Raw genomic sequence first — 25,287 nt, 5'->3', positions numbered from 1 at the left:
ATTATATCAGGCACGTGACTCGGGAACTTAAAAATTCCATTACTTCGACATCGTAAAAATATCTACAATGTTGCCCTTCAAAAGAGCATTGTAAATGTCAAGAAAGGACTCAATGGGTGGCTCCGTGTGTCGAAAGTGTGGGTGCGAACAGTTTTTTTTTCCCCTTTTTTCCCCAAAGGACTGCGGTTTTATGGACATTCAGAGACAAACTTACACGAATAATTGAAGTAGCAAAGATTGCATGTTTGGGCACTTAATGTCTAAGCATTCCGGGACCTTCCAGAGAAAGAATTATTTTTGAATGTGTCCTAGCGAGCGTTTTGATAGTGCATGCATATGTGTACTGCGGATAAGTATTGAAAACGCACGCAGATAAAGCGGTCACAAAAAGCAGTTCAACTTGACAAATTTAAGATAGCGCGATTGAGATATTGCAGATTAAATAGTCATCCGTGTGTACAACAGAGTACTATATATATATGTCGAGCAAGAATGTAAATGTTTAATGGACATGCTGCCAGCGACAATGAATGCTGAAGAAAAAGTGCATCCGCCAACAGAGGACAGAAGAGGCGACCTAGCGAAGAGTATTTTGGTTGAGTAAACTAGCCAACTTTATTCAACCGGTTTTTTACAGCGAAGAGTGAACTTGCGAAGAGCTTGTCCAGCAAGAAATCTACGCAGCCATCTTGCACTACGTTAAGAAGCGAAGCGCAACGTCAACTCGAGTTCGCGATAAATCGAGAGGACAAGGCAATTCTTGAAACCAGAGAGCCTTCGGTTTACACATTTTTGCAGTGGTACAAACAATGGAGCGTCGGGACACAATCACATCACACGTTCTGTACGACAGAGTGAAGAAATGACCTGGTCTTGGAGCTTCCTCGAGGAGCGCTCCTATAGGAACAATATAAATACACTAAATCAGTTTCGACTGATAAAGTATACCTTCAAAACCAATTTCGTAAATTCCATAGTTATAGGTTCATTATCGCGAGAGAAAGTGAAGTAGTAAAGGTTTTTAACAGCGCAGGAGCGTGGGAAGTATACGGGAAAGACACAGCGCTTTGGCAAACTGGCCCCACGTCTTTCCCGTATTCTTCTCGCGTTCCTGCGCTTTTTCAAAACCTTTGCTATGGCATACCAACAGCCCCAATTGCCACGATGGTGAGAAAATTAAGGTGAAAGTTTACAGTTCTATAATTTCGCGCTGAAACCACGGCGCCGGTATATTAGTATGACGTCACGAATTTCAAAGTATATAAATATTTTAGCCATTGTGGCTCAGTAGAAGCTATATCGAAACTTTCCAAGTTTAGTCCTTGCTTCCTTTACAATACAATGCAGTTGATCCTCACCGACAAAAATTAACTAGGCGCGAGCAGATGCTGTCAAAATCCATGACGTCATGGTGATCTGGTGCGGGAACTTCAAGGCGGCCGCGCCACCAGTCTTTTTACATTACTTCTGGCTTAGCGAACATCTTCCAAGAGCGACTTTCTTGGCACTGTAGAAATCTGAAGCTGTTTCGATCTTTAGCGCCGCTCTAAACCACACTGCCCTGCGCCCGTGTTTTTTACAAGCTTACTAATATGGTATTTTCAACTCCATTTTTTTGCGTTAAATGACCCGAAAAAAAAGGAAAAAAAGAAAGAAAGGAAAATTCTGGCAATAAGCTTAAACAATTCCAACACAATCTCTTTTCTACAGTCCGTTTCGTTTTTCGGGCGGTTACTGTGTCGTCATGTCATGACGCTAAAGGTGGTCAAGTGGGAGCAAGGCATTACGACGTTTTGACACTCGCTCCGGATGCGTCAGTAGTTTGCTATACGCTGCTACATCGACCTCCAGAACGAGTAGCTGCACAGGAGGCACCCGAGTGAGCCGGAACAGAGTGTCGAAACGTCGCAATGCCCTCTCCCACGTGACCACCTGCGTCATGACGTCAAAGCACAGTAACAACCTGAAAAAGGAAACTGTCTAGAAAATCGATTGTATTAAATTATTTAGGTCGCTGCGAGGCTTCCCAATATATATATATATATATATATATGAGCTCCCAGACATTCACTTAACGAAAAAGAAGTGTAGAAAATATCACGTCAGTGCTCCTTTTCGTATTTTGTATTCTTCCATTTCATTTTCCATTCTATTACTATGATACGGCACGCGAGTGACCAATCTCACCGATAACGCCGCCGTGCAGAGAGAGAAAGAGACATTGGTCACGTCTTTACGAAGGAAGCACTGAAAGTGGATCCACGAAAGGGCAGAGCAGCAACACAGAATGCGAAAAGTCGCTACCGTAGATATAAAGCCTGCCTGGAAACCATGAACTATACTTGATCGAATTTTTGTAAAGATCCCATCGCGCGTTGGAATCGTTACTAAGGTCCACGGTTTTGAATACACTGCGTCGTCAGGGCGCAGCGCGAGAACAAGCATCCCGGAACACGAACGGCACAAACTAAAGCTCCTGCACTTGCATACTTGACCCTCAATAAAACCTGAGCAAATGCAAGTGACAACGGGGAATACGTGTGATACGTAAAATGAATTTTAAGTGATACATCCCTCCCCAAAACCAACACTCTGACCACTTCAAAGGGCGATAAATCTGTTTCATCGTATCATTGCCATTCAGCCTACCTTGCATATCAGAAGCTTAGTTTAAATTATACCAAACAATTTAACTAGACTCGCTTGTTCCACTGTAACATCCCAAATAAACCATGGGCTGCTTGTGATTAGTGGTTATAGTACAATTTCAGTATTACGTGAAAATAGTTTCCATTAAAGACGCTTATTTGCGTGTGCGCGCGCATGAAGGTTGTACGCGGCATGTGCACGCTGAAAAACCTTTTCCAAAACAAAACCGTTGCTATACCCCTGCAACACTGCTGTTTTGATTTAACGTCGCACATGATGGCAAACAATAGTACCTTTATGTCGTTCATGCTTTCCGGTAACACTCGGGAGTCAGGCTCTCTATCTGATGACATTAGATGGCTGGCGCAAAGGTGTAGAGGTATAATGACAGCGTAATAAGCATGTAGCTAATGCAGCTTGCGTTGTCTGACGGCAGCTAAAAGCACGCGGAGACAACGTGCCCGCAGTATATACCGAGATTAACAGACTAATGCCGCGTCACGTGGCAAACCTCAGAGGCAGCGAGACGCACTCTGGCTAATCGGCTTCGTTTCAGACTGCACGCCTGCGCTTTGCCCAGCATTTCACAAACCGCTATTAAAGTCTTAACAATTGCTGAAATTTCTGCTAGTGCGAATAACTGATTACAGAACCCCCGACCAAAACGAAAATTGAAAACTTCGTCAATTTTAAAAGACTACCTTAAATTATGTGCGAATATTTGAAATTTATAATACGAATCAAATGATCTTCGCTATTCGATTCGAGAATTTACCATTCGAAATTATTTATTATTCGTTTTTGTTCGAATATATAAGAGAACACTTATTAGAGTCCACAGTGAGAAATAAAGATGCAAGCGGTGACTATACCGAATGACTCCGCAGCAGGAGAGCCGCGGTTGTGAAGCAGAGGCACTGGTTGGAGCAGATGACTTCTGCTCAACAAATTCCAAAATTATGGGGTTTTACGTACCAAAACCACTTTCTGATTATGAGGCACGCCGTAGTCCACTGGAGGCCTCCGGAAATTTTCACCACCTAGGGTTCTTTAACGTGCAACTAAATCTAAGTACACGGGTGTTTTCGAATTTCTCCCCCATCGAAATGCGGCCGCAGTGCCCGGAATTCGATGCCGCGACCTCGTGCTCAGCAGCCTAATTGCCACTGCGCAACCACGGCGGGTACAATTCCAGTCAATCACTAAGGATACCTCGTATTTAGAGAGCCTGCGAATTTGTCTCGACTTAGGCAAAGCAATTTATATTATAGCCAATCTCACCAATGTCTGCATCCCTTTAAATTGATGTGTTGTGCCGTAGTATTACACTTAATTCCTTCCATGAACACAATCGCTGTACGCGCATCTAGTGACGCGCTGTACAGGCGCCCAAATCTTTAACTGGTGTGCGGGAACGACGACTTTTCCGTGCGTCAGCGCCGTTTGACGGGGCGAGGCTGGAAACAGTCTGAGGCTAAGCGCATGCGGACAAAGCGCGCTCAGCTGGGCCCATCGTCTACTAGGCTGTTTCCAGCCTCGCCGCGTCATACGGCGCTGACGCCCGGAAAAGTCGCCGCTCCCGCACACCAGTTAGAGATTTGGGCGCCTGTACCTTAGTTTCACTGCTGCGTAATGGCGCGTCAGATACGATTTTTTCATTTACAAGCTCCTCAGTTCCATTTGTGAACGGCCTTACATGTACACTTTTTTTATATAGAAAACAGACACGGCGCAAACTTCGTAGAGTCAAAAGCTTTATAATGATGCGCTCGGGACGTTCAAAAACGCTCGTTACAGAGGTTAATTCGTTGTAAAGATCAGGCACCGTACCACTCTTTATAGAGCTTACTAAGAACGTTCAGCATAATAAAACATTTATTTAATATGAATTCAAGAGCTACTTACTGAAAGAAGTCTTTTTTTTTGTACACTTCATCCGACGGAATGCGAGTGTGCTGTCGACTTTATGTAATCGATGTTCACGCGCGCTCAGCAGTGTTCCCCGGAAGCGATGCAAGATATGCGGCTGCAGAGCGTGGAATGTCGTTATCATTGTCATTAAAAAAATGTTCGTTCGTCTTCAGGCTTTTGATCACTGCTGCCTCCGTCGACTTTTGCCTCTTTCCCGCCATTGTTGGCTTCGACGACATCGTCAGTCGATAGCTCCCAGCGATTCACGTCGTCACAACCTCGATGTATTCGTGAGCCATCACACGCGCCGCTTTGTTGGCAACAAGAGGCGTACGAGTGAAGTTGAGTGATTCCTGGAGCTGTGCAGCAGGGCTAAATATACTCGCTGCGATCTGCACGCTCGTCAAGCACGTCGCTTGTGCTAGCGCTGACGGGAGCTCAGTGGGGGCTGTTAAGAACGGCCCAGCTGAGGTGCAAGTGTTGCCAGCCAGTTGCGACGACGGCGGCGTCAACTTTCAAGGAACGCCACCGTTACGCTCAAGCCTCGTCGCCGTTGTGACTGAATGAGTTCGGCGGGCCAACTATTGTTACCGAACCCACCAACGCGGACCTGATCTGCTATGAGTGGGGGAGTGGCCGCGGGAACGTCGTCGGACACCCCTTCCCACGCGCCGACCAAGACGCAAGACAATGGCTACCCGGGCGCACTGCGCGGGTCGGCTCCTAGTTCTACGAAGCCCCTCTGACGTCGGCTCCGGGCAGTGCACCTGTGTGTTGTGTGTGTGTAAGCCGTCCCGGGGAGAGGAGGCGTGTTTACAATGACTGGACGAACGTTCCCGTCCCCTTGGAATCAAGGGGGGACCGAGTGTTTTTAAGCCGCTGTTGTGCGGATGCTCGACAGACTTTCTTAAGCAGTCATGCTAGAATCATGAACTGCATGTAAATACTGTAAATAAACCCATATTCCTCGTTCTCGATGAGAAGCAGTCCTTCCCTTCATCAACGTCCTCAGCATGGATAAGTTGGACGACGGCATGGGCCAGCTACCTTCGAATTCAAGCCCGACTCCAATCTTGACAACGGGTTACGAGCGATGGGAATGAGCCCCCAATCCTGACAGGGCTGTGCAGGGCGGTAGTGGCACCGCTATAGGTGTATTCATTGTACGGCAACAAATTAGCGATCGGGGATGCTGTAAGAGTTGTGGGATCTGGTCGTAGGGAGTACCTGACTCTTCATGGGGAACTTAGGAGTACAGGATTTATTTACGTTAAAACAGGAGGTACATTTCAACAGCTTAGCATGACTGCAAAAAAGGAGCACGAAGCTCCCACCACGAAGCACACAGCACACGAGCACAAAGCTTCAAGCACGAAGGACCCTCCGCTAGCAGCCGACAAACTGCTGCTTAAAAAGCCTCTGTCCTCCCTAGGGGAGGGAAAACTGCTGTCCAACCTTCGTCCAATCGGACCGTCCACAGTCGTTGGGGCGTAGTCGACCCGCCTTTGAGGGGGAGGGCTCACACACTCACATACGCACTTTGGTTTCCCAGAACCCGCCGAGTTGAGCGGGTCCTCGTAGCCAGGTTGTCACGCTTGACCCCAGCCGGCAATTTCCAGAGCCGACTTCTACGGTAGCCGCCACGAGTGTCAGCAGACTGTGACGAATCCTGGAGCCCGAGGAAACGCACCACAAAACACCCTTTGTTAGAGAAGCTCTGTGGCTACAAATAGACCATGAAATCAACCAACAATACACGGTCCGTCAAACGTGGCCAGCCCTGCTGCCGTCGCCGACTCTCCGAAAGAGGCGTATGGTGGATGAACGCTGCTGTGGTCTCCAGTTCTCCGAAGGAAGTGCATGGTCGGTTAGCGTGTCGTCGTCGCCGGTTCTCTGAAGGACGCCACCCCCGCGGGTGGATCGAAACAACTGCAGCGGGCTGAGATAGGTTTACAGAGCAGCACCCCTGCAGGCCGATCGTAATAACGCCTACATTCGTTCGTTGTACAGGCACATTCGCTGTAGTGGTCCACGCTGTAAGGGCACGCTGACAATACACATGAAAGATGAGAATTCAGCCGGGACACACGGAAACCGTTGTACAGGCAATACCATTATAGTGGAGTTCGCTGTAGAGGCGTTTGACTGCATTTCATTTTGTTAATTAGAAAATATTCGGTATTGAATTCGATACGCGAATGGTTTGGGATATTCGTATTAGATTCGAAAATTCGTTATTCAGACACGCCTAGTTTTTATTGTTAATGGCTAAAAGGGCGACTACGATAGACTAGGTAAACAGAGATATGACGACGAAGATGAATCGTGTGGGATGAGTCACACGAAATATACATATTTAGTTTAAGCGTTATCATCTTGTGTCTGTTTTTCATTTTTTTCCTCCTCGCTCTGAATCAGTTAAATTTTTTAGTGCTCGTTTTCCTTCATTACTATACGTAACTTGTAGGCTGAACGTTTTACAACATCCATCGTATGTAAGCGTCATTAGTCAAATAGTAAAATCGCGTTTGAAACCAGTGTGACGTCCCCGTTGTATTTTGGTAAGGCGCGGCATGATTGGAAATCATGCATGGAGACTTCAAGGACGAACTTATGGGCATGCTGGAAAATGTTTTGGAGAAGCAGGTTCGCAAGCAGTAAATTTTTCTTGATGTTATGGGCAGGAAGCTGGGCTAGTTTGATTTCTGATATCTGATGCGTTTCCATGACCGCTTCGGAAGAAACAGTAAAAATCAGAGTAAAAAAGAACAGGACTGGGAGGATGCCAGCGTCCTCCCTGTTCTTGTTTTTTTTTATTATTATTATTACGAAGCACTGGAAATGTATTAGAAATCTTAGATGCTTCTTGACGTGATTAGACTTTCTTCTGATGCCGTGAATGGATCTTTTTTTCTAGTTTGAGGATGCGCTTCGCTAAACTACACATTTGTCGAACTAATTGCGGCACCGGCCATCGTTCAAATGAAGGACGATGCATGCAATGAACGCTAACAATTGGCTGCTGCATGTGGGAACCACGACCACGTTTCATATCCCAAACTGTGGGCACGTGCGCGGGATAAAAAAATCGCTATGCCGTTACTATTGTGGCAAGATTCTTTGGAGGAAACCTACCTTTACAATTAAGAGAGGTGTCTATTACGGTGCCGGAGCACAAGGTTAGAGGAAAACGCGTGCAAGAAAAACATGGGCGCATGCTCGAGGAAACAAAGGCTGCGTGCGAACGACAGGGGACGAAAAGCTAAGAACGGAATAATGCGTCTGGGGAGCAGGGTGTGCGTAAAGGCCCGTTTTCGTTTTTCGTCGAGAGTTGCGTTGTGAGCTCTGGACTGAACGACTCGAACAAGCGATCACGGCGAAAGTCATGCACCACAAAGAACAATGACAAAAATGAGGGCAGGAAGCAGAGAGAAAAGCAATGAGCCTCTCAGGGCCCTTCAGTGACACACGGCCGGATTTGAAGACGGGTGGGAAGGGGGCTGTGATCAGAGTTTGTCCAATGCCAGCAGCAAGATAGTGAAATGTCGTGTACTACCCCTACTACGCATGCAACTTTAGGCTTGCGATACGCACGATGCTTACATTTTGCTAAGTTATTTCGAAAATGTAGCATACGATATTGCACTATCTTGCAGCAGACATTAAAGTGGAGAAAATGGGAGGTGTCTAAACTGGTACTGTCCCCCCCAAAAAAGAGTTACGGTCTCTGGGCATCAATGGCGTAGTGACATGGCATTACATATGAGTTTCGTTTTTTTCGTGCCGTTTTAAATTTGGCCGGTTCACATATGTTTGCTCTTTTGGAATAGACAAGCACTAGAAGACAGTGCTGTGTGCAACCTCTTCTGTCCCTGCCCCATGTTGCACTGTTTTAAATTGAACAGATGGTCAATCAACAAGTTCAAATTCTCACGCTATAAAAGATCATCGTACTTTTTTTCGTTGTAAGCACGCACAGAAGGCAAGCTGCGAAATTCGCTATGCTGCAAGCTCGTGAGAATGTCGAGCATCATAAGCAGTGATAACCTATACATGTGCGCTTGCAAAGCGCTTCATACTATTTCAAGTAAATCATTTATGAAGGACATCGAGGAACTGCGAGTGAAAGAAAAAGAATAATGCTCAGCAGAAATTATTCCTGCGCGGTGCGTCTCCTCGGGATAATTAAATACACTTTGGCTCATAAATCAGAAAGTTATAAAATTGTTCAAACAGCCTCTTTCATAAAACAAAATGTTAAGGCAATTCAAAAGTATGTTACAATAAAGTGACTTCTTTCTTTCAAAGTGACTTCTTAGCCATTCCCACATATACACATGTACACGCACTCACGGATTCAATGTTATACATACTGGCATGACCACAATTATCTATTCACAAGAAATTTATGCAGATCCCCCGCACTGTGGGAATCAATGTTGTGAGTAGCATTTTGCAAGTAGCTCACTATCCAGCATCGTTTGGGGTTCCGCAAAGCGTTACTAAGTGGATGAACATGTTCGTGTGAGGCGAGCAGTTTTGTGTGTGATGCGAGCGTGCGTAAAAACAGCAGCAAGACCACCACAGCAATGACGACGACAATACCGTTGAAACGGTATCGTTTCTACTCCGGCTGTTCGAAGCGAGTTTACGACATGCCGGTTGCTGGGTTGTACGTCGGTACTGGACGAGCGTAAGCGATAGAAATACATACAGTGAAGTCGTCTACGGCTACGTGTTATACCATCGTACGTAGCTGTGCCAATGACATGTGGTCTATGTTAAAACTACGACGACATTTGTACTCGAGGAAGGAACGTTAAACCTGTTCGAGATGGGCCGATCACGAAGGCGGTACGATGTCGCATAGCTTCGAAGTAGCGCAAGTTGCCACGAGGAATCAGCTGTGGAATGTGGGCCGTGCAGTCTAAAGCCCAGACCACACGTACGCTTGCGGACGCGCGCAAGCTCGCGTTCACGCGCCCACGCATGCGCACACGGTGCGCCATGGCTCGTACGCGTCGAAACGCGGCGTGATCGCGGGGAACAGCTCCTCTCTAACACAGCGTCTCAAATCGCTAGCTGGCATGAGCGAAGAATGCAAGAGACTGGCACGCAACACACGCGCCAAACGTCTCAGAAACAGTTGGCATTTACACGCGAGTGGTATGCATGCGATCGTGGCCTATCGTTAGACCATCAGGCTGGTGAGCTGGAAGACAGAGGTTCGCTCCAGCCATCGGCGTCTAGAATGAGGCAAATGATGTCTCGAAATTTAAAAAATTCTGAAATTACTGACATGCGCGGTCAGGAAGACTTGATCAAAGCTACCCAGAATGAATTTCGTTTCGTATACACTTTCAAAACTTATATTCATTACTCGTAGCATCACCAAGACCAAAACTAAGCACAAAAGGGTTTCCAGGTCATGCTGCTAAGTTAAACAGGCAAAGTATGTGTGCGTGTGTGCGTGCGTGTGTGCGTGTGTGTGTGTGTAAACATCTTAATGGTACATTCGACTTCATTTTAAAGCCTTTCTGTATACAACGCTGCAAAAACTAAGGTTTACGCCGAGTACGAGCGGACTTCGACGTTAATAATAAAGCCTCCTTATTGCTATTTAGCCTGCTAACTCGTGCAGCACACAAAGAATGTTGTTCACAGCTTTTTAACACTTCCGGAGTGTTTTGAAATGGCTAGTTGAAGATGGCACCAGAGAAAGCAAAAAAGGGACACTAAAGAGGTATGTTAAGCTGCATTAGTAAACTACACTTTTGCAACAGCCAAACGGCCAATAACCACATGACAGAAGGCTGGGCAAGCCATAAAAGAAGCAAAACTTAGAAGAATGGTGGCTATGCTGCCCGGAAGTTTTTTGCACCAGCTGACCATGACGTCACGGACCTTGACGCAGCGTATGCTCGGGTCTAGAGAAGTATTAAAAAAAAAACTAGTACATTGCATTCTAGAGGACGGATCGACGGACGGACCGAAAAAATCCATAAAGAATACGTCAAGATCCATGACGTCACACTGACATACCGGCGCCGACGTTTTGGCGTGAAATTCAAAAAGGAAAAGTTTCGCCTTCATTTTCTCAAGGTTTTACACCAAATAAACGCAGATGTGGTTTTAATGGAATGCTTTTAACTGGTTTTGTCTTGCTCTTTAGAGTCCCTTTAAATGGAGAATGGTAGGGACATTGAAGGCACTCACTTCCTTCCACAACTTCCCCTGCGTTGATTTCATCCGTGTTTATGTCGCTCCAAAATACTGTTGTCTTGGGGCCACTTAATAGAAAATCCAATGCCACAGCAAGAGTGTTGCTATTGTACAAGAAGTGGCTCTCGCCCTTCGATTCCACAAATGACTGCTGAATACCAACACTAGTGGTTATCAAAAGGTACGACGCTAATGGATCTGCAAAAAAAAAAATCAAATGGAGACAAGTAGCAATGTTTGGACACAGTAGGACATAATAACATAACAGTCGAAATTACATAAGCAGAAAATGAGATAAGGACATCACTTTGGAGTCTGTCACTCATTTTCGCATTTATGAATGTCAAACACGTAGACAAGTGGTACAAAGAAATCACCTAGCGAAAGCACTTGACAGCGCTAATGATAGGGACTAAACACGTACGACAACACGGGTGCCTAGGATTTAGTATTTCGGCCTGTACAAGCAGTACATACATGTGGTACATTTTGTTAGCTTTGACATATATAACAATTTCATGTAGCTAAAGTCTAATCGCATGCACAAATATAAGCTGTGAAAGAAAATTTTGTACAACACTGCCCTACGAAACCAACAAAGCTCTTAAAAAAAAGCACAATGTACATGGGTATAACATGGACAACTTTTGGGTACTGGCACTTTTCCATGGGTTACTATAACTTTTCCAAACAACATTTAAAGTAAAATATTAAGAGGATAGTGGGACAGCCCAAGGAGCAGGTAATTGATTTTAGAGAAAAAAAAAGAAACTTGTTTTATGGCATTAAAATAAAAATAGAAAATAGGGAATATTCAAAATGTATTGTCATCTTCCAACACTGGCCGCGTCCGCCATCTTGCTGACGGCGTAGTTGCGAGCGCCGTGTTTACAGTGGGTAAAACTGGTTGCAAGGCTCGACCACCGCAGGAACCTAAAATGCAACAATCTCCATCGTACAGCGGTCTTCACTTTGCTGCCACGAATCAATGAAGCCACGCTGGCGGGTCTTTGCACCCGTGGATATCCGTTCGGACGGCATTCACAAGATGCGTACTGCTTTGAAGCCGAAACCTACGCCAGCCTCCTTTTGCGCCGATGCGCGCTTCGAACCTGAGCTAAGTGGCATTGGAAACCTGTTCCCTCGCTCTCAAATTTTCGCGTGAAGTCTCCACAACAACCTGTCTTTGCAATATAATGCATCAGATTCGTTGCGTTTGCAAGAAAACACGTCGCATGTTAAGGTTTGAGAATCCGGTAACAGTTCTGTTCGTCAAATGTAATAAAAAGTCGCAGTTACGCCCGAAAGGTGAAGCACTGATTGCGATAGCAAATTATTAGACAGCCATATGAAATAAGTTTAGCAGCTTTATCAGGTGCATAGACTGCTGTGAGCATTCGCTTACTAACTAAATTAACAACTTTTTAGCTCGAAAACTTGAACGAGAGACGACGAGGGAACAACATACACAGGCGCTCGTCGTCTCTCGTTCAAATTTTCGCGCTAAACAGTTGTATCATGGTTAAAAACTAGCCCGATCTCTCACACTGCTAAATTAACAAGCACGCCGTAATGTGCGCACATGCAACCACGAGCATATCTCAATCTATGGTCGCGGACACGCGCTGCGAGAACACTAGCGTGATGAGCGGCGAGCGAATTCTCCTTAATGCTGCCTCTCGCTTCAGTGCGAACTAGGCGCTCAAGAACACAGCGCACACTAGGCCATCCTATATCGCGGGACCGCGTACCCATCGAAACCATCGCAGATTGCACGATATGGCGCAGGCCGCCGCAGACGGATTAGGAGATGCGCACTACGAAGGGAGTGCGATACAACCTACCCGTCCCCCTCCTTGCGCGCGTTAGAAGCCCGCGTACCCTCCCTGCCTTCCTCCCTTGAGCGCGCGAGAAGACGTCGTCGTATGAAACGACCATCCTTCTCGGCTCCATCACCCTCGAAACGTTTCCCTTGCATCTACAACATAAAGCGCGCGGCCGCGATGTTATCGCACTTTGACTTTATATAGAACCTCATGGCGACGCAGACGACGACAGAGGAAATTCGTCTGCAGTTTCCATATAATTGCTATCGCAATAAAAAGCTCCATGCACACAATTAATCAGAACTGTTGGCTGTTCCGTTCGCGTTGGATTCTCGCTTCGAGTGTGCTAACTGAAATTGTGCAAGTCGTGTTGCACATGCGTGTGCTGTGAAAACGGAGAAATTATGTGTTCATCAAGTTGAAGGCCAGGACTGCCGGTTTCGTGTACTGCTTTGTTCCGTTCACCGCAGCGCGTGTCAAGTTTTCGCATGACAAGGCGCTGCGCTTGTTTTCTCTCGCTCCCATTCTGCGCAGTGCTGAATTCTCGTACTGATTTTAGGTCTCAGTTTAGGACTTGTGTTCACAGACGCTCTGGCTGCAAGCACAGCACAATTACGTCAGCAACCATGGAAGCGCGCGGCTAGGCCCACTAGCACGGCGTCTCGATACCAGAGCCGAAAACAAGGAAGCACAAGCTTATTAAACGCCAAAGTACGGAGAACGAACGCGCATACGATTAAACAGCCCGCTGCGTAATGAAGCAGAGACAGTGTGGTGACTGGTGTACTTATCCGCAAGACACTGAATACTGGCCCGATGCAGCAGCCAGACAGTCGCATCGAACCCAGACAGCCAAAGTTCAAAAAAAAAAAAAGCATACTGAAACAAAGGTTCTTCGGCACAGGGCGTCTGGAGGAGAAATGGGCGAAAGAGGGAAACACGGCAGCCCGGCCGGGTGTCGAATGACCGCGGGCCTAGGACGCGTTCGACTTCCGATCGGGCGGGCGGATCTTTACGCGAGGCCAGGCGCCGTTATCGCCAACTCCGCCAGTTGCAGCCGCCGCCGATAATCAGGAGCAACCAAGCCTACACCGGAGCCAAAGCGCCAAACTCCACTGATCAACTGAGATCACCGCATCACGTCGGATGATGGACGTGTAACCAGTGAGCCCTTAGCTAAAATCTCATTGTTTCTTCACGCACCGTGTCCTGTTCAGTCGCATTAGATGTTTGACTTTTTTTCTAGTGAGCTCTTTGTTTTGCTTTTTGGCGTATTCTTTACTGTACTTTGATTACTGATTCCCAATATAAGTTTTGATTGTATATGTGCATATGGCGTCTCGTGTCATTCTTCGCGTAGCACACCTGCACGCGTGACACTAAAGTTCCTTACAGACAGCTAAAGGCTAGATCGCACGAGAATTTCCTGTCTACCGTTAGTGTCCTGCTGAGAATAAGTGCAGTAGTAACTAACGTGCACCGAAGACGTAGCCGTTCTTCCATTTCGCTGCCCCCGGTTGGCAAAACCTGCTTTGACGAACTTTGCTGAGCTGTCTTAACTTTTGAGTGAAAAATAACAATAATAAATGCTCCTTCTGCACGCTTACACTATTCTGTCAAAGCGCTTTGTTTTTTCACAGTACAAATTTAAATACAATTTCCGTGAACATCACGCCGTCTTTTCAGATGGTTTTCATTTTTCTATCCTTACTGGGTCTCGAACAAATTCAAAGCGGAATGTGTGCCGAAAAAATTTTTAGACACTGCAAAAAATATTTTTAGCTGCTCAAATGCTTAAAAATTTCAAGGTACGCTGTTACAACACAGTAGTGAAAGAGTCGGGGTAGTGGTTAAACAAATATTTTTCAAACATTTTTTTTTTTTTTCGTATGGACGATAGCGTAGCCCCTGAACGCAAACTTAAATGAAGCCAACTGTGCGGAATATAATTAGGGGGGAGGGAGGAGGCGGAATGTTATTGTACTAGTCGCAGTAAGACACGAAGGACAAGATGTAAATTAAATGAGTACTGACAAAAATTCTGAGTGTTTTCTGCGCTTAATCACTAGCTATCAGCAGGGACCCTGCTATTAGCCATGAGCGCGGCCTACAGGGGCGCTGCGGCTCGCACCTGTCGTCTGCTACAGTCTGGGTAGCGTACGCGTGCCTCCCCAACACGCAGTGTTTCCATTTGTTCGCTCTAGTTTTGTGGCTAGTACAGCTCTGACGGCACTTTTAAGTTAGTTTTTTTTTTAAATTTGCGATAGCAATTATTGTATTGCCTCTGAATTCAGGAATGCACGCCTCGGCCTCCGCGGCCCCAACCGACGGGCCGCCCTGCTTTTTTCGCCACCTCTTCGGTGCCCTCGAGGTACTGCGCCGCCTGCTTTATTATAACCTCAGGTGCTCTCCTGAGGCCTCCGTTTGCCGGTTACATGTGCCCTCCTGGAGCAGTGCTTGTAAACAATCCAATCTATCGTCGCGACGAAAAAAGGGACCCGCGACTTATACAGCCCCAGTCAGAACCTTGCCCTTTCAGACACAGCGATCACCAAAAGTGGCGTACGTGCCCACCGCTTCACTGTGCAGGCAGCCAGTCTCCGCAATGCCGACCGCACTCCGCAATGCCAGCTTGTCTAGGGGACAAACGCATACAACACGCGCTAAAAGAAACCTCCTCTGTAGTGTCTAGGCGGAGTCACATATTCAAGAAGCAAAGGCCCCCAGCTTTTCTCTCTCGCACCCGCTCTTACTCGCGCCTGCGCAGAAACGTCGAGCGCCGCAAGAAACGCCACGCCCCGCTGTATTCTTTATTCTATGATCTGGCCTCAGGCTCCAGACCTCTATAGTTTCGTACTCTCTCGCTCGCGTTTGTTTGGTTTGCCTGGTTTGGTCTCGTTTGTGCTTGTTTCTATTGTCATGGTTCGCGATTGTTTTGTAATCTGATTGTATGCATGTGACGTGTCTCTCAAATTCTTTGCCTCAATGTATTCCGAAATAAGAAGCTGCGCTTAAATTTCGCATTAGGGAGTATCGTAATCATCGGTGAATTTTCATCTTCCTTAGAACTTCTGCAGGGACGTGCATGTTCCGCTTAAAGTGTTCCAAAAAGGATTTTGCCCTTCCCGCTGCACTGGTATTACTCAAATTTTGTGGAACGATCGTATTTTGTTATCTACGTCATTCACTGTAACACTTGGCACAGTTAATTGCCTGGATTTTAAGAAAAAAAAGTGCAAAACTGCATGCGCACGGCCGCCCGATAAAAAAAAAAAAGCCTGTGCTTTTGCATCGAGCGGCCGTGGCATGCGTTTGGAGAGGAGCGGGCACACGCAGTAACCCTCCCTGACCAGCTGCTTTCTGCAGCTGCCGGCAGGCAGCGATACAAGTTTATGCTGACGCCGTCGCGGCAGCAGCTTGAATACCTGTACACAAATATACCTACATCTACTAATATATGTGAACAACACTGTGATGTCCGGTTTTTCCAACTACTGTTACAGGCTGCTCGGAAATTGAACGTTTTCCAAAATCCCATGGCCCGTAAACTTTTGTAGTTGACTGCACCTGTAACGGATCCGGCCCTATTAACCTCTTCTCTAATTTTTTTTCCCGCTAATATACAAGCGCAGCTTGCTTATCTCGATGGCTTGGTTGCTTATCTCCACTTTAAATTCAACCTCTTCTGGAAGGTGCACATTACCTACAGGTCTTGCTCGGTGAACCTTTGCGTTCCATTACAATGTCCTGAGTGGTCTCCTGATTTCTGCTGTAGCAGACACATGCGACATTTTGTTGTGGATATTTTCTCCAGCCTGATTTTATCCTTAGGCAACCAGCTCAAGCCTCAAGTAGCAAGGCACTGCCCTTTGTCTTACCGTACAGATATTCCCTTCCAATTTCTTTCTTGCCATTCTTGTAAATCTCCAGACTTTGTTTCCGATATGTACATCCAATTTACTGTCTCTGTCACTTTCTTTTTGATGACTCCTGGTTATATATATACACTTTAAATAGCAGTGCACCTTGGTTGCCAACTTCCTTGACCTCTTTCTCCACTGTCTTCATGCTTTTGAGGTATACATTTGTGAACGTTAGTCGCCCATTTATTTTCATCCATGTTCCCGAGTCGTTCTTCGAAACCAATTTTGCCCTGGGCTTCTACGATTTCAAAAGGAGCCCAACCCACGCCACCATGCCCTGCTTTATTTGTGGTCGTATTGAGGGCTCCCAAAACCAACCGGCCTACTAATCTTTGGTTAACTTCAACCCCAACAAGATATCCAATTTAAAGCAGCCCAAAATCAGCCCAAGCAGCCCAAGCAGCCTCTTCTCTGCCCTCGCCTCGTGTACATAAAGCTGCATTCATGTCTTACCAACATGCCCAAACTGTCGCCTTATTTTGCAATAGAACTGCTTGTTGGCCTAGTTGGTGCTTGCTAAAAGACATGTTTTTTTGCCACAAGTTAAAACACACACTAAAGGAAAAACTGCCCGTGTTGTCTTCTATATGTCTTCCTTTTGTGTGTATTTTAACTTGCGGCAAAAAACATGTCTTGTCACCTTATTGAATATGGACAGTGCTTTCTTACCAAAGTTACCCCTAATAACGTCTTTGATCTACTGCAGTGTATCGTCTGCTTCGAAGATGTTACCGCCTTCATCCTTATAGCTGTTTGCAAATCTTTAGTTGGAGCTCCAGGTTACAGTCAACTTCTAGTACACTGTATCAAGGTGCAGCAACAATGCTGGTAGCCACATCTGGTGATGCAGTGCCTAACCAAAGGTCTAACCAAAGTGTCTAATAAAAGTTTCAATCAATAACACTGTAACTTGCATATTCTGCCTAACAGTTGGCGTAAAACATGGGTAGCAACTTAATCGTTAACATAGCCTACTATTACGATACCTTCGACAATAACAGAGGTGACAAAAAAAATTTAAGTGCATTGTAGTTGGACAAATCATCACAACATGTCACCACTAGCTTTGCTACTGCTCGCCATGGCTCCGGTAATCTAGTAATCTGTAAATGGTAATAAGTTTGTACGTTTGCTTCGTATGTGCATGTACATATACTTTGCGTGCAATCAGCACAAGATATTCAATGCGATCAGTACCGAAGCCTCTTCCGAACAGCAATACATGCCAATGACATTGCAAGTCACCGAACTCAATTGCTGAAACTTGTGATGCAACAGTGTTACACTGTAACAGTGTTTACAAATAGGAACCACACTGGTGACTATACCAATAGGTGCTACACTTTCCAATTCATCACTCGCATGAACTGAAATGCACCTGCATTTGCAATTGGTACCTTACAAATATCTACAAGTTCGTAGCAATCGAAACTACCAGTCATTCAGAGATATTTTTGTGCCAGTTAAATGGATATACAGTTAGGTGCTAGCAGCAGCCCCCAGTTCGCATCGTCGTCAGCATCCACCACTGTTTAGCATGCAGGTCAATTTTATTAACTCATTTTGTTGTCCCCTTCTGCTGGGGGAAAAAGAAACAGCCCTAGGTTGTTGCTGGCGTTGTTGCCGCCATTGTTGCCGCCGTTGTTACCACGGATCTATTGCTTCACTTATTAGCCCCGAGATCTTGCAGTGGCGCCTTCTCGCGTGTGATGTCAGCAGAAGGACTCCACTGTCACGTCACGCGTGCATTCACTACGTGACGACGATCTGACACTGTCAGTCGAAACGCCACAAACCTGCATTTGCTCTCCTTTACCTATTTATCATTTCCTTAAAGCAGTAGTTTTGAGGCCAAACCCGAAATGCACGTGAGCTGTCGCCCACCATTTCGCTTTGCCAATATAAGCAAACCGCAACGTGTTTTCTGGATGTGCGTGAGATTCGCAGCCATGAGCGAAACATGGCAGAACGGACAAATGAGCGCACTGTCCCCGCCGATCAGGCACAAGGGAAAGAAAAGACAAGCAGTCAAATCGAGCTGCGCTCAAGCTATCGTAAGTCGCTGCAAACATGCCGAGATAACAGAGCACAACACTTCGCGGCGCTGGTGTCAGTCCAAGCCGGTCAAAGCCACGCTGCGGAGCGTTCGTGTTAAGCGTGCTGATGGCTGTACATGAATAAATATGAAGTGTGTAACAATTGCGTTGCTGCCTACCTCATTTAAAAAAAATGTAATATTCATTTTCACTGCTGCTTTTAATGTGCAAGAAGTAACAAAGCTGTCCAGAGAGTGTTTTTGTGCATTTCCTATGGCCCAGCTTGTTGCTGAGACACAAAGTCTCACAACTTTGCAAGGCGTCCTACAGCCTCCTACAGCAGGATTTCAATCTGCCTCTGTCATTGCATCTTCCTCGTCGCACTCTCCTTCTTCAGGATGAACACTGGAAACATTCCAGATCTGATATTTCAGTACAGGTAAAAAATTCACTGTCACACTGCACTGCACACAGCTGCCACTAGAGGGGCAATTTGGGGGCCGTGCGCAGCAGCTAAGCCGGTGCTGCAGAGCGCAAAACTTCGATAAACTGATCGAAAAAAATTAGCCCAGGTCCACTGATAAAGTTCGTTCAATTGAAATATTTGCTATTCAGAAATTAGTTGAACTGAAAGATTTCTGCATAGAATGCATAGGAGAATCGCTGGGAATTTTCTAAAAGTTTGCTATTCTCAAATACTCATTAAACTGACATTCGTTTACTGCAGACAGTGGTGCAAATAATGTTACAGATAAACCACTTGCAATTTTTCTTGTCAGAAAAAATTTCCTACATGCAACACCAAGTAACTAGAATTAAGAGCGAAATCCAAAATTTGTGTTCAAATACAATGCCATTTAGCTGATGCAAAATTTTGCAATGAGCCCTGTGATCGTGCTTCATTTCGAAATGTGCGTAGACTCACTCGCACGATGCAATGTTTATGACTGAGTCACGAGATCATATGCCTGCCTGCGAGGGCTGCAGTTCTGTAAAATGAAATTTATTTACAATAAACGAAATTTTATATCGAGATTTTACGTGAGAAAACGATCATATAATTATTAGGCGTGTCGTAGCGGGGGGGGGGAACTGTGGATTGGTTCTGACCATCTGGGTTTGTTTAACATGCACCTAAATCTAACTATACACAAGTGTTTTTGCATTTCGCCCACACTGAAATGTGGCCAGGGTTGCGACCTCGAACTTTGCAGTGCAACGTCATAGCCAATTCACTAACACATCGGCCATTATATGGAATATACATTGAATATATAACATTTGTTGTCCTCCTAATGCTAGCATTCATAATACTTACACTAGCAATAAATACAGATAGCAATAGGAGAGTGCACTGATAAGTGAGCATGCTGTGAAAGCACAAGCAAATGCATGAAACTGAACCTATTCCAGACAGATTGAAGCAGAAGAAGGCAAGTCTCCCATGTAATGTCACAAAAGTGGCACTCGCAGCATCACCATTGGTCGTGCACGAGGCTAATAGTAGTAAACAGCATTGGGAGGATGCCACAGAACAAGTGAGAAAGCAGCAGCTGCGCTGCTGAAGCTATGCTGTCGAGCGAGCTGTTTCGTTTTGCTGTGCCGTCAACAAGATGGCGGATGGCATTTTGTGGCAAGTCGATAGATGGCACTCAACATTTTAAATATCCCCTATTGTTACATTAAAGATCTTTAGAGCAGAAACATTCACAACTACCACGGCAACATCCCCAGCAGCACATTCTTCCAGCATGTCCAAAACAGACAAACATAACATAAAATGCTAAATCCTAGACATTCCTTTTTTTTCTTTAACTTACACCTCTGCAGTGAATACTTTCAATTCAAAACTCAAACTTTACACTGTAGAGAGTTTTAAAATAGGGGCCCCGAACGTTTTGGGGCCCCAAAAGAAATAGCGTCCAAGACCCTGCGCATATGCGAGACGCAAACCGCATTTGGGTTTTTCGTCGGACACACAATTTCGCTGATTTAACGGGAGCCCCAAAAGCTGCCCAAAAAGCTTTGTGTGAACAAACATGGTCGCACACATTGAAGTTGGCAGCTCTAACCTAGCACCAAACTGGGCTCAATTAGTGGTAACGTGCAAATTCGTAAGCTAGGAGAAGTGACCGCAGTTATCACTTTCTCTCAACTAACATGTGTAATGAAGATTGATTCATTAGATGCTGCTGATTCCAAATTCGATTGTCATTTTCATAGTTTGCAGGCGTAACACGGCTTAACTTGGCTGGTGAAGGCACGTAAGGTTAGTTACTCGTAACTATGTGCAACAAATTGCCTGCTGCTAATAGAATAACCTCTAAACACTAATAACACAAAAACACAAGTCAGAATTCGTCTTCTTATCATAAAATGGTATATTTTATTCAGTTATTTATAATAGCTTTTCTCTGATGCCGTAGTGGTGCTCAGGGATAGAAGCTGTCAAGGAAGTCTTGGAGCAGCTCTGGGAGCAGCAAAATTTGGCACATTGGAGCAGTTTTGAAGCATGAATTATCCGTTTTGGAGCAGTAAATACATGTTTTGGAGCAGCTTGGTAAAGGTCAATATGAGTGAAGTACAGGAATATGAAGAAAAGGTATTCCTTATTGGACTTCGCAGAACACTATTAGATTATGGCAGATCAATTCTGCAGAAGCCTGCAAGGCGAGTAAAATTCATGACAGGAAAAAATTGTAATGCACCCAACTGTAACATGAAGCTACATAAGAAACCCGTACACATTTTTCAGAAACCCCCATAAATTACCTACTGGATGTGCCAACTAACTGTGGCCAAGAAAAAAATAAGCAAGGGCTTTCTGTGAACAGCACCCACTCTAGGATGATAATGCTAGTCAAGTTTCTTTTTTTCAATGTAAACAACTAACTAATATAAAATTTTAATGAACTAATATTTATTACCTTACTTATTCAATAAGGTGCCAATGCAAAGGTTGTGGTACATGTCGAGAAATGACTGATAACAGTGTATATAGTGACCTAGGTCATGTGTGGTCTTTTTTTCCACAAAAGAATGAAAACAATGCCTGTGAAATTTGTCTAAAAATACACATGACAACACGTCCCCGCACCAGTAATATAAGTGGTCTCAGGTGCAAACCTTGTCATCAGTGCACTGTGTAGAACAGGCAAACCAGGGGGCACGATATTGCAACAGTTTGAAAAGTGAACCTTTACACGATCGCACTACTTCACGATTGGTAGGGACCCAAGATAAGCGCCAAAAACTGCTGACATGTCTGGAAAAACGCGCTGCCACTCATTCCCAGTGCCCCTGTTTGATGAAGTTTGCGTAAAGATTGATTTAATATTCGGTGCACAGAAGCGTTGTCACAATCAGAGTGGTTTATTTTTACTTTCTATTTATTTCACGGGCTTTCTTTCTCGTTAAAAAAAGTCTTCACAAATCCCAGGTTGTTTTAAATGCTGCTATCGGTCATTTGTAGCTGTCATAGAAAACTTTTTCATAAACATCTCATCGACTAGGTCAATTTATGAACTTGTCTAATTAAACTGATTCATGCACAATAAAGGAGAAATATTCACAGCGGCCACCATGAACAACACCCTTCAAGGTACAGTGAATGCCAATCAAGTAGTGCCCTCTTATAATTTTTCATTATTGGCGACCTGGAGTTAAGATAGCAGAATACTGCAGAATAAATGTGAAGTGATGTACTGGTCATTGCACGTTTCCCATTATTTCACATTACTTGGAGAGAAAAGGTGCCAAGGTATTTTTGATAACAATAAAGGGATGAAAATGTTCACTGGCTTTGCAGTCTGCATCGTTGACTAATATTTTCAATAAGCTTGATTATTCGAGATTATTAGTAGTTATGCACCATAAAGCCAGCGTAAAGTGGCAACCGATGTTTCATGCGCCGAACGATAGTTTATTAAAATTTTTTTACTTGATCTGCGCAAGACACGGGAACATCGTTGCCACGAATGCAATTTCGGAGGTTTGCGTTTTCGCAGAACTTTTACTTAGGATGACCATTTGGTTGCTAAGGTTGACTAAATAGAAAGCTACATCCTTGGCTTGCCTTCTGCACCGGCAAAAACCTTCTTTTGTGTGGTGTGGCCCTGCAGAAAAATAGTGTAGCCCGAGTGCAAACTTGATAGACGATTGCAGTTGCCATTGGATATGTGTGACGAGGAAGTTTCATGAAAGTAAGCAGGTCGTTTGTCAGTGTGGTGCACTATCATCCCAGTAAAAATATGTGGTGCACATGCATAATAGATTTACAACATCACGCACGACGCTTGCCCATTAATCGACTCAAGATGTACCAGTAGGATACATAATTGAGTGCTAAAATGTGTAATGAAACTGATGAGCTACACACTGAGCGGAGCGTAGGACATTCATTCAGCACGGCTTTTCTTCCCGGCTGCCCCCATGAAGTGAGCACCAGTTCAAATCATATTTAGCTGGTCCACACATATGCAAACGCGCAGCACTTTTATAAAACATTCACTGGGTGCTCCAAGCGCAAGACGCTATCTCCAACACAAAGCCCTATTCCTAAATCTCTTTACTCCTGCGTGCCCCAGCGCTGACACCTGCAAGCTCTTTGGGGCCCCAAACTTTTGGAGCCCTTATGTTCACACTCTGTAATACCAAATTTCTTACAGTATCTTCAACTGAGACACATCGTAGAGCAGTCAAGTGACAACCTAATGTGCACAAAAGGGCTTGCACAACACCTGGTGAGGATCTAAATCAAATTAAAAAAAGTAAATGTTCTGCACAGTCAACTAATGTAAGCAACTAATACTGCAAGTTATTATTATTTTAGCCATGACAGTTAATGTTCTAACCATTTTCAATTGATATCTCAAATCTATGTCTAAACCTAGTCAAACGCACTATACTTAAATACAACTGTGGGCTGTCCAGAAGGTTTGCAACTTTAACCTGTCTACACACGAACCTGTTGCTCAATATCAGATTTGCTTTTGATCAACAACAGGTACTATGTAACCCAAAGTACCAGACTGCAGCTTCAACTCTGGAGCTTCTTTTCATGTAATGATTTCAGTCAGTCAAGTTACATTGTTGATATATTGCCTGTATACTGGATCATTTCTTCACCATTTTTAAAAGCAATCTCTTGCGCAAAGTAGTATGTCCCTATCCATACACTTTCCTTGATTTCAGTAATGCACAATGTCAGCGTATTAGGTTTTCTCGAACATGATTATGACCACTTTTATCAACGTCACAGTGATGGTAGACGTGTCAGTTTTCTGTTTCTACACTGCATGAATACATCCCAAAAGATATTAAAAAGGTTGTCGCCCTTGTATCACGTGCAGAATAAGTCAACTCGGGAAGCGCATAAAAGGCTCATGCCCAAATCCAAAGAGAGAACAACATTTTAGTGACACTGTGATCATATTTGCGACCAAAAATAAGATCTTCCCGGCACAACTTTTTAACGTCAAAATGCAGGACTTTCTAGCTATCCAGGAAAGCTTTGACTTTACCTAACACAAAAGGAACCAATTACTGAAAAAAAATAATGATGCATGAGAAAGGCGTTACTGACCCAACCTGCATAGTAACGGTGTACAATGAACACTTTTCCTGTTTTTTTGTGCAGTATGAATAACGAGATTTCGCTTGCACCTCTAAGCAGTATGTGCCCGATTTACTGATAACTAAAGAAGGTATTCTTGCTGCCCTGCTCCACTCAGTCCAAGAAATCTTCAGGACTAGATGAAATTCCGAATACATTTCTGTTTAGATACGCCGAGTGGTGTGTGAGTAGATAAAACTCCTTACAAAGGTACTGGGGGAGAAAAAAAACATGTGCTTGAAGAGAATACAATTGGCTGCTATATTACAGAATACCTGTCAACCAGACTTCTAAGCAACAAATTAAATGTAATTACTTGTAATCATTTACATTCTTGAATGAAATAATTTAAATCAGTTCCTTTTTTTTTCTGAAACATGTGAAAATCCGCTGTTGACTCCTCAATGCTCAAGAGAGTTCTTGGCCACATAATCAATGCCACCTGCCTCCTCACCTCAATGATCACCAAACTGAAATCTGCTTCTCAAAGTTGCCATTTTGAGTCACTGAAGTCAAAGAAAATTTTGGCTGTAGAGCTGAGCAGAACTGCCAAATTCAGCAGTTCTGCATGGAACCTTCAACAAACTTACCCATTACTAGGCTAGTGCAAACAATTTGTATTTACATACAAAGTTTGCAAACTTTCTGGACACATACGTTTTCTTTGCATGATCATTCATTTTAAAACAGAAAATGCAAAGCATGATTAGAAGAGACATTCCAGGTACCAATGGTCATAAGAGGGTGGTTACTAATGCCTAGTGGTAGCACACTGCATGAAGACAGGCTGGCAGAACACATGCTTAAGTTGAGTAGCCATTCACATGGTCCTTAAGGATATTTTATTTGCCACAGAATGGAGCAATGCTGCAACTGTTGGTATGCTTACCAGCATAAAGATGAAACTGAAAAACAAATCTTAGTGTTCATACTGGAGACAAGAAAATCAAGCATTAAAATTAATATTCATGCAAAACTGATACAGAACCCTGAAACCTTGTAGTAGTTATACTAATTGGATCCTCTTAGGACCTCAAGTGTTAAGTTTTATAAGCTCTGCACTTCTATCACTTACTGCTTTTAACTGCAAAGTGCACAAGGACGAA

At 44.5% G+C, this 25,287-nt stretch overlaps 1 protein-coding gene across 2 annotated transcripts in view; it reads right to left on the bottom strand.

The window, feature by feature from the left end:
* LOC135915691 (low-density lipoprotein receptor-related protein 1-like) overlaps positions 1 to 25,287 on the bottom strand; it is a 118,046-nt gene that overhangs the window by 90,968 nt on the left and 1,791 nt on the right. Inside the window, exon 3 of one of the 2 annotated variants that reach the window (XM_070531028.1) lies at positions 10,777 to 10,980. The exons of the other annotated variant lie outside the window; for it this stretch is intronic. Within the exon in view, the coding sequence (XP_070387129.1) occupies positions 10,777 to 10,980 (204 nt within the window). The remainder of the gene's footprint in view (positions 1 to 10,776; positions 10,981 to 25,287) is intronic. 2 annotated transcript variants of the gene reach the window in all.

Source organism: Dermacentor albipictus, chromosome 1 (genome assembly GCF_038994185.2).
Source record: "Dermacentor albipictus isolate Rhodes 1998 colony chromosome 1, USDA_Dalb.pri_finalv2, whole genome shotgun sequence".
In the NCBI taxonomy this organism is placed as follows: domain Eukaryota; kingdom Metazoa; phylum Arthropoda; class Arachnida; order Ixodida; family Ixodidae; genus Dermacentor; species Dermacentor albipictus.
The sequence above is the reverse complement of the archived record's forward strand: the minus strand, read 5'-3'. Positions and strand labels throughout refer to the sequence as shown.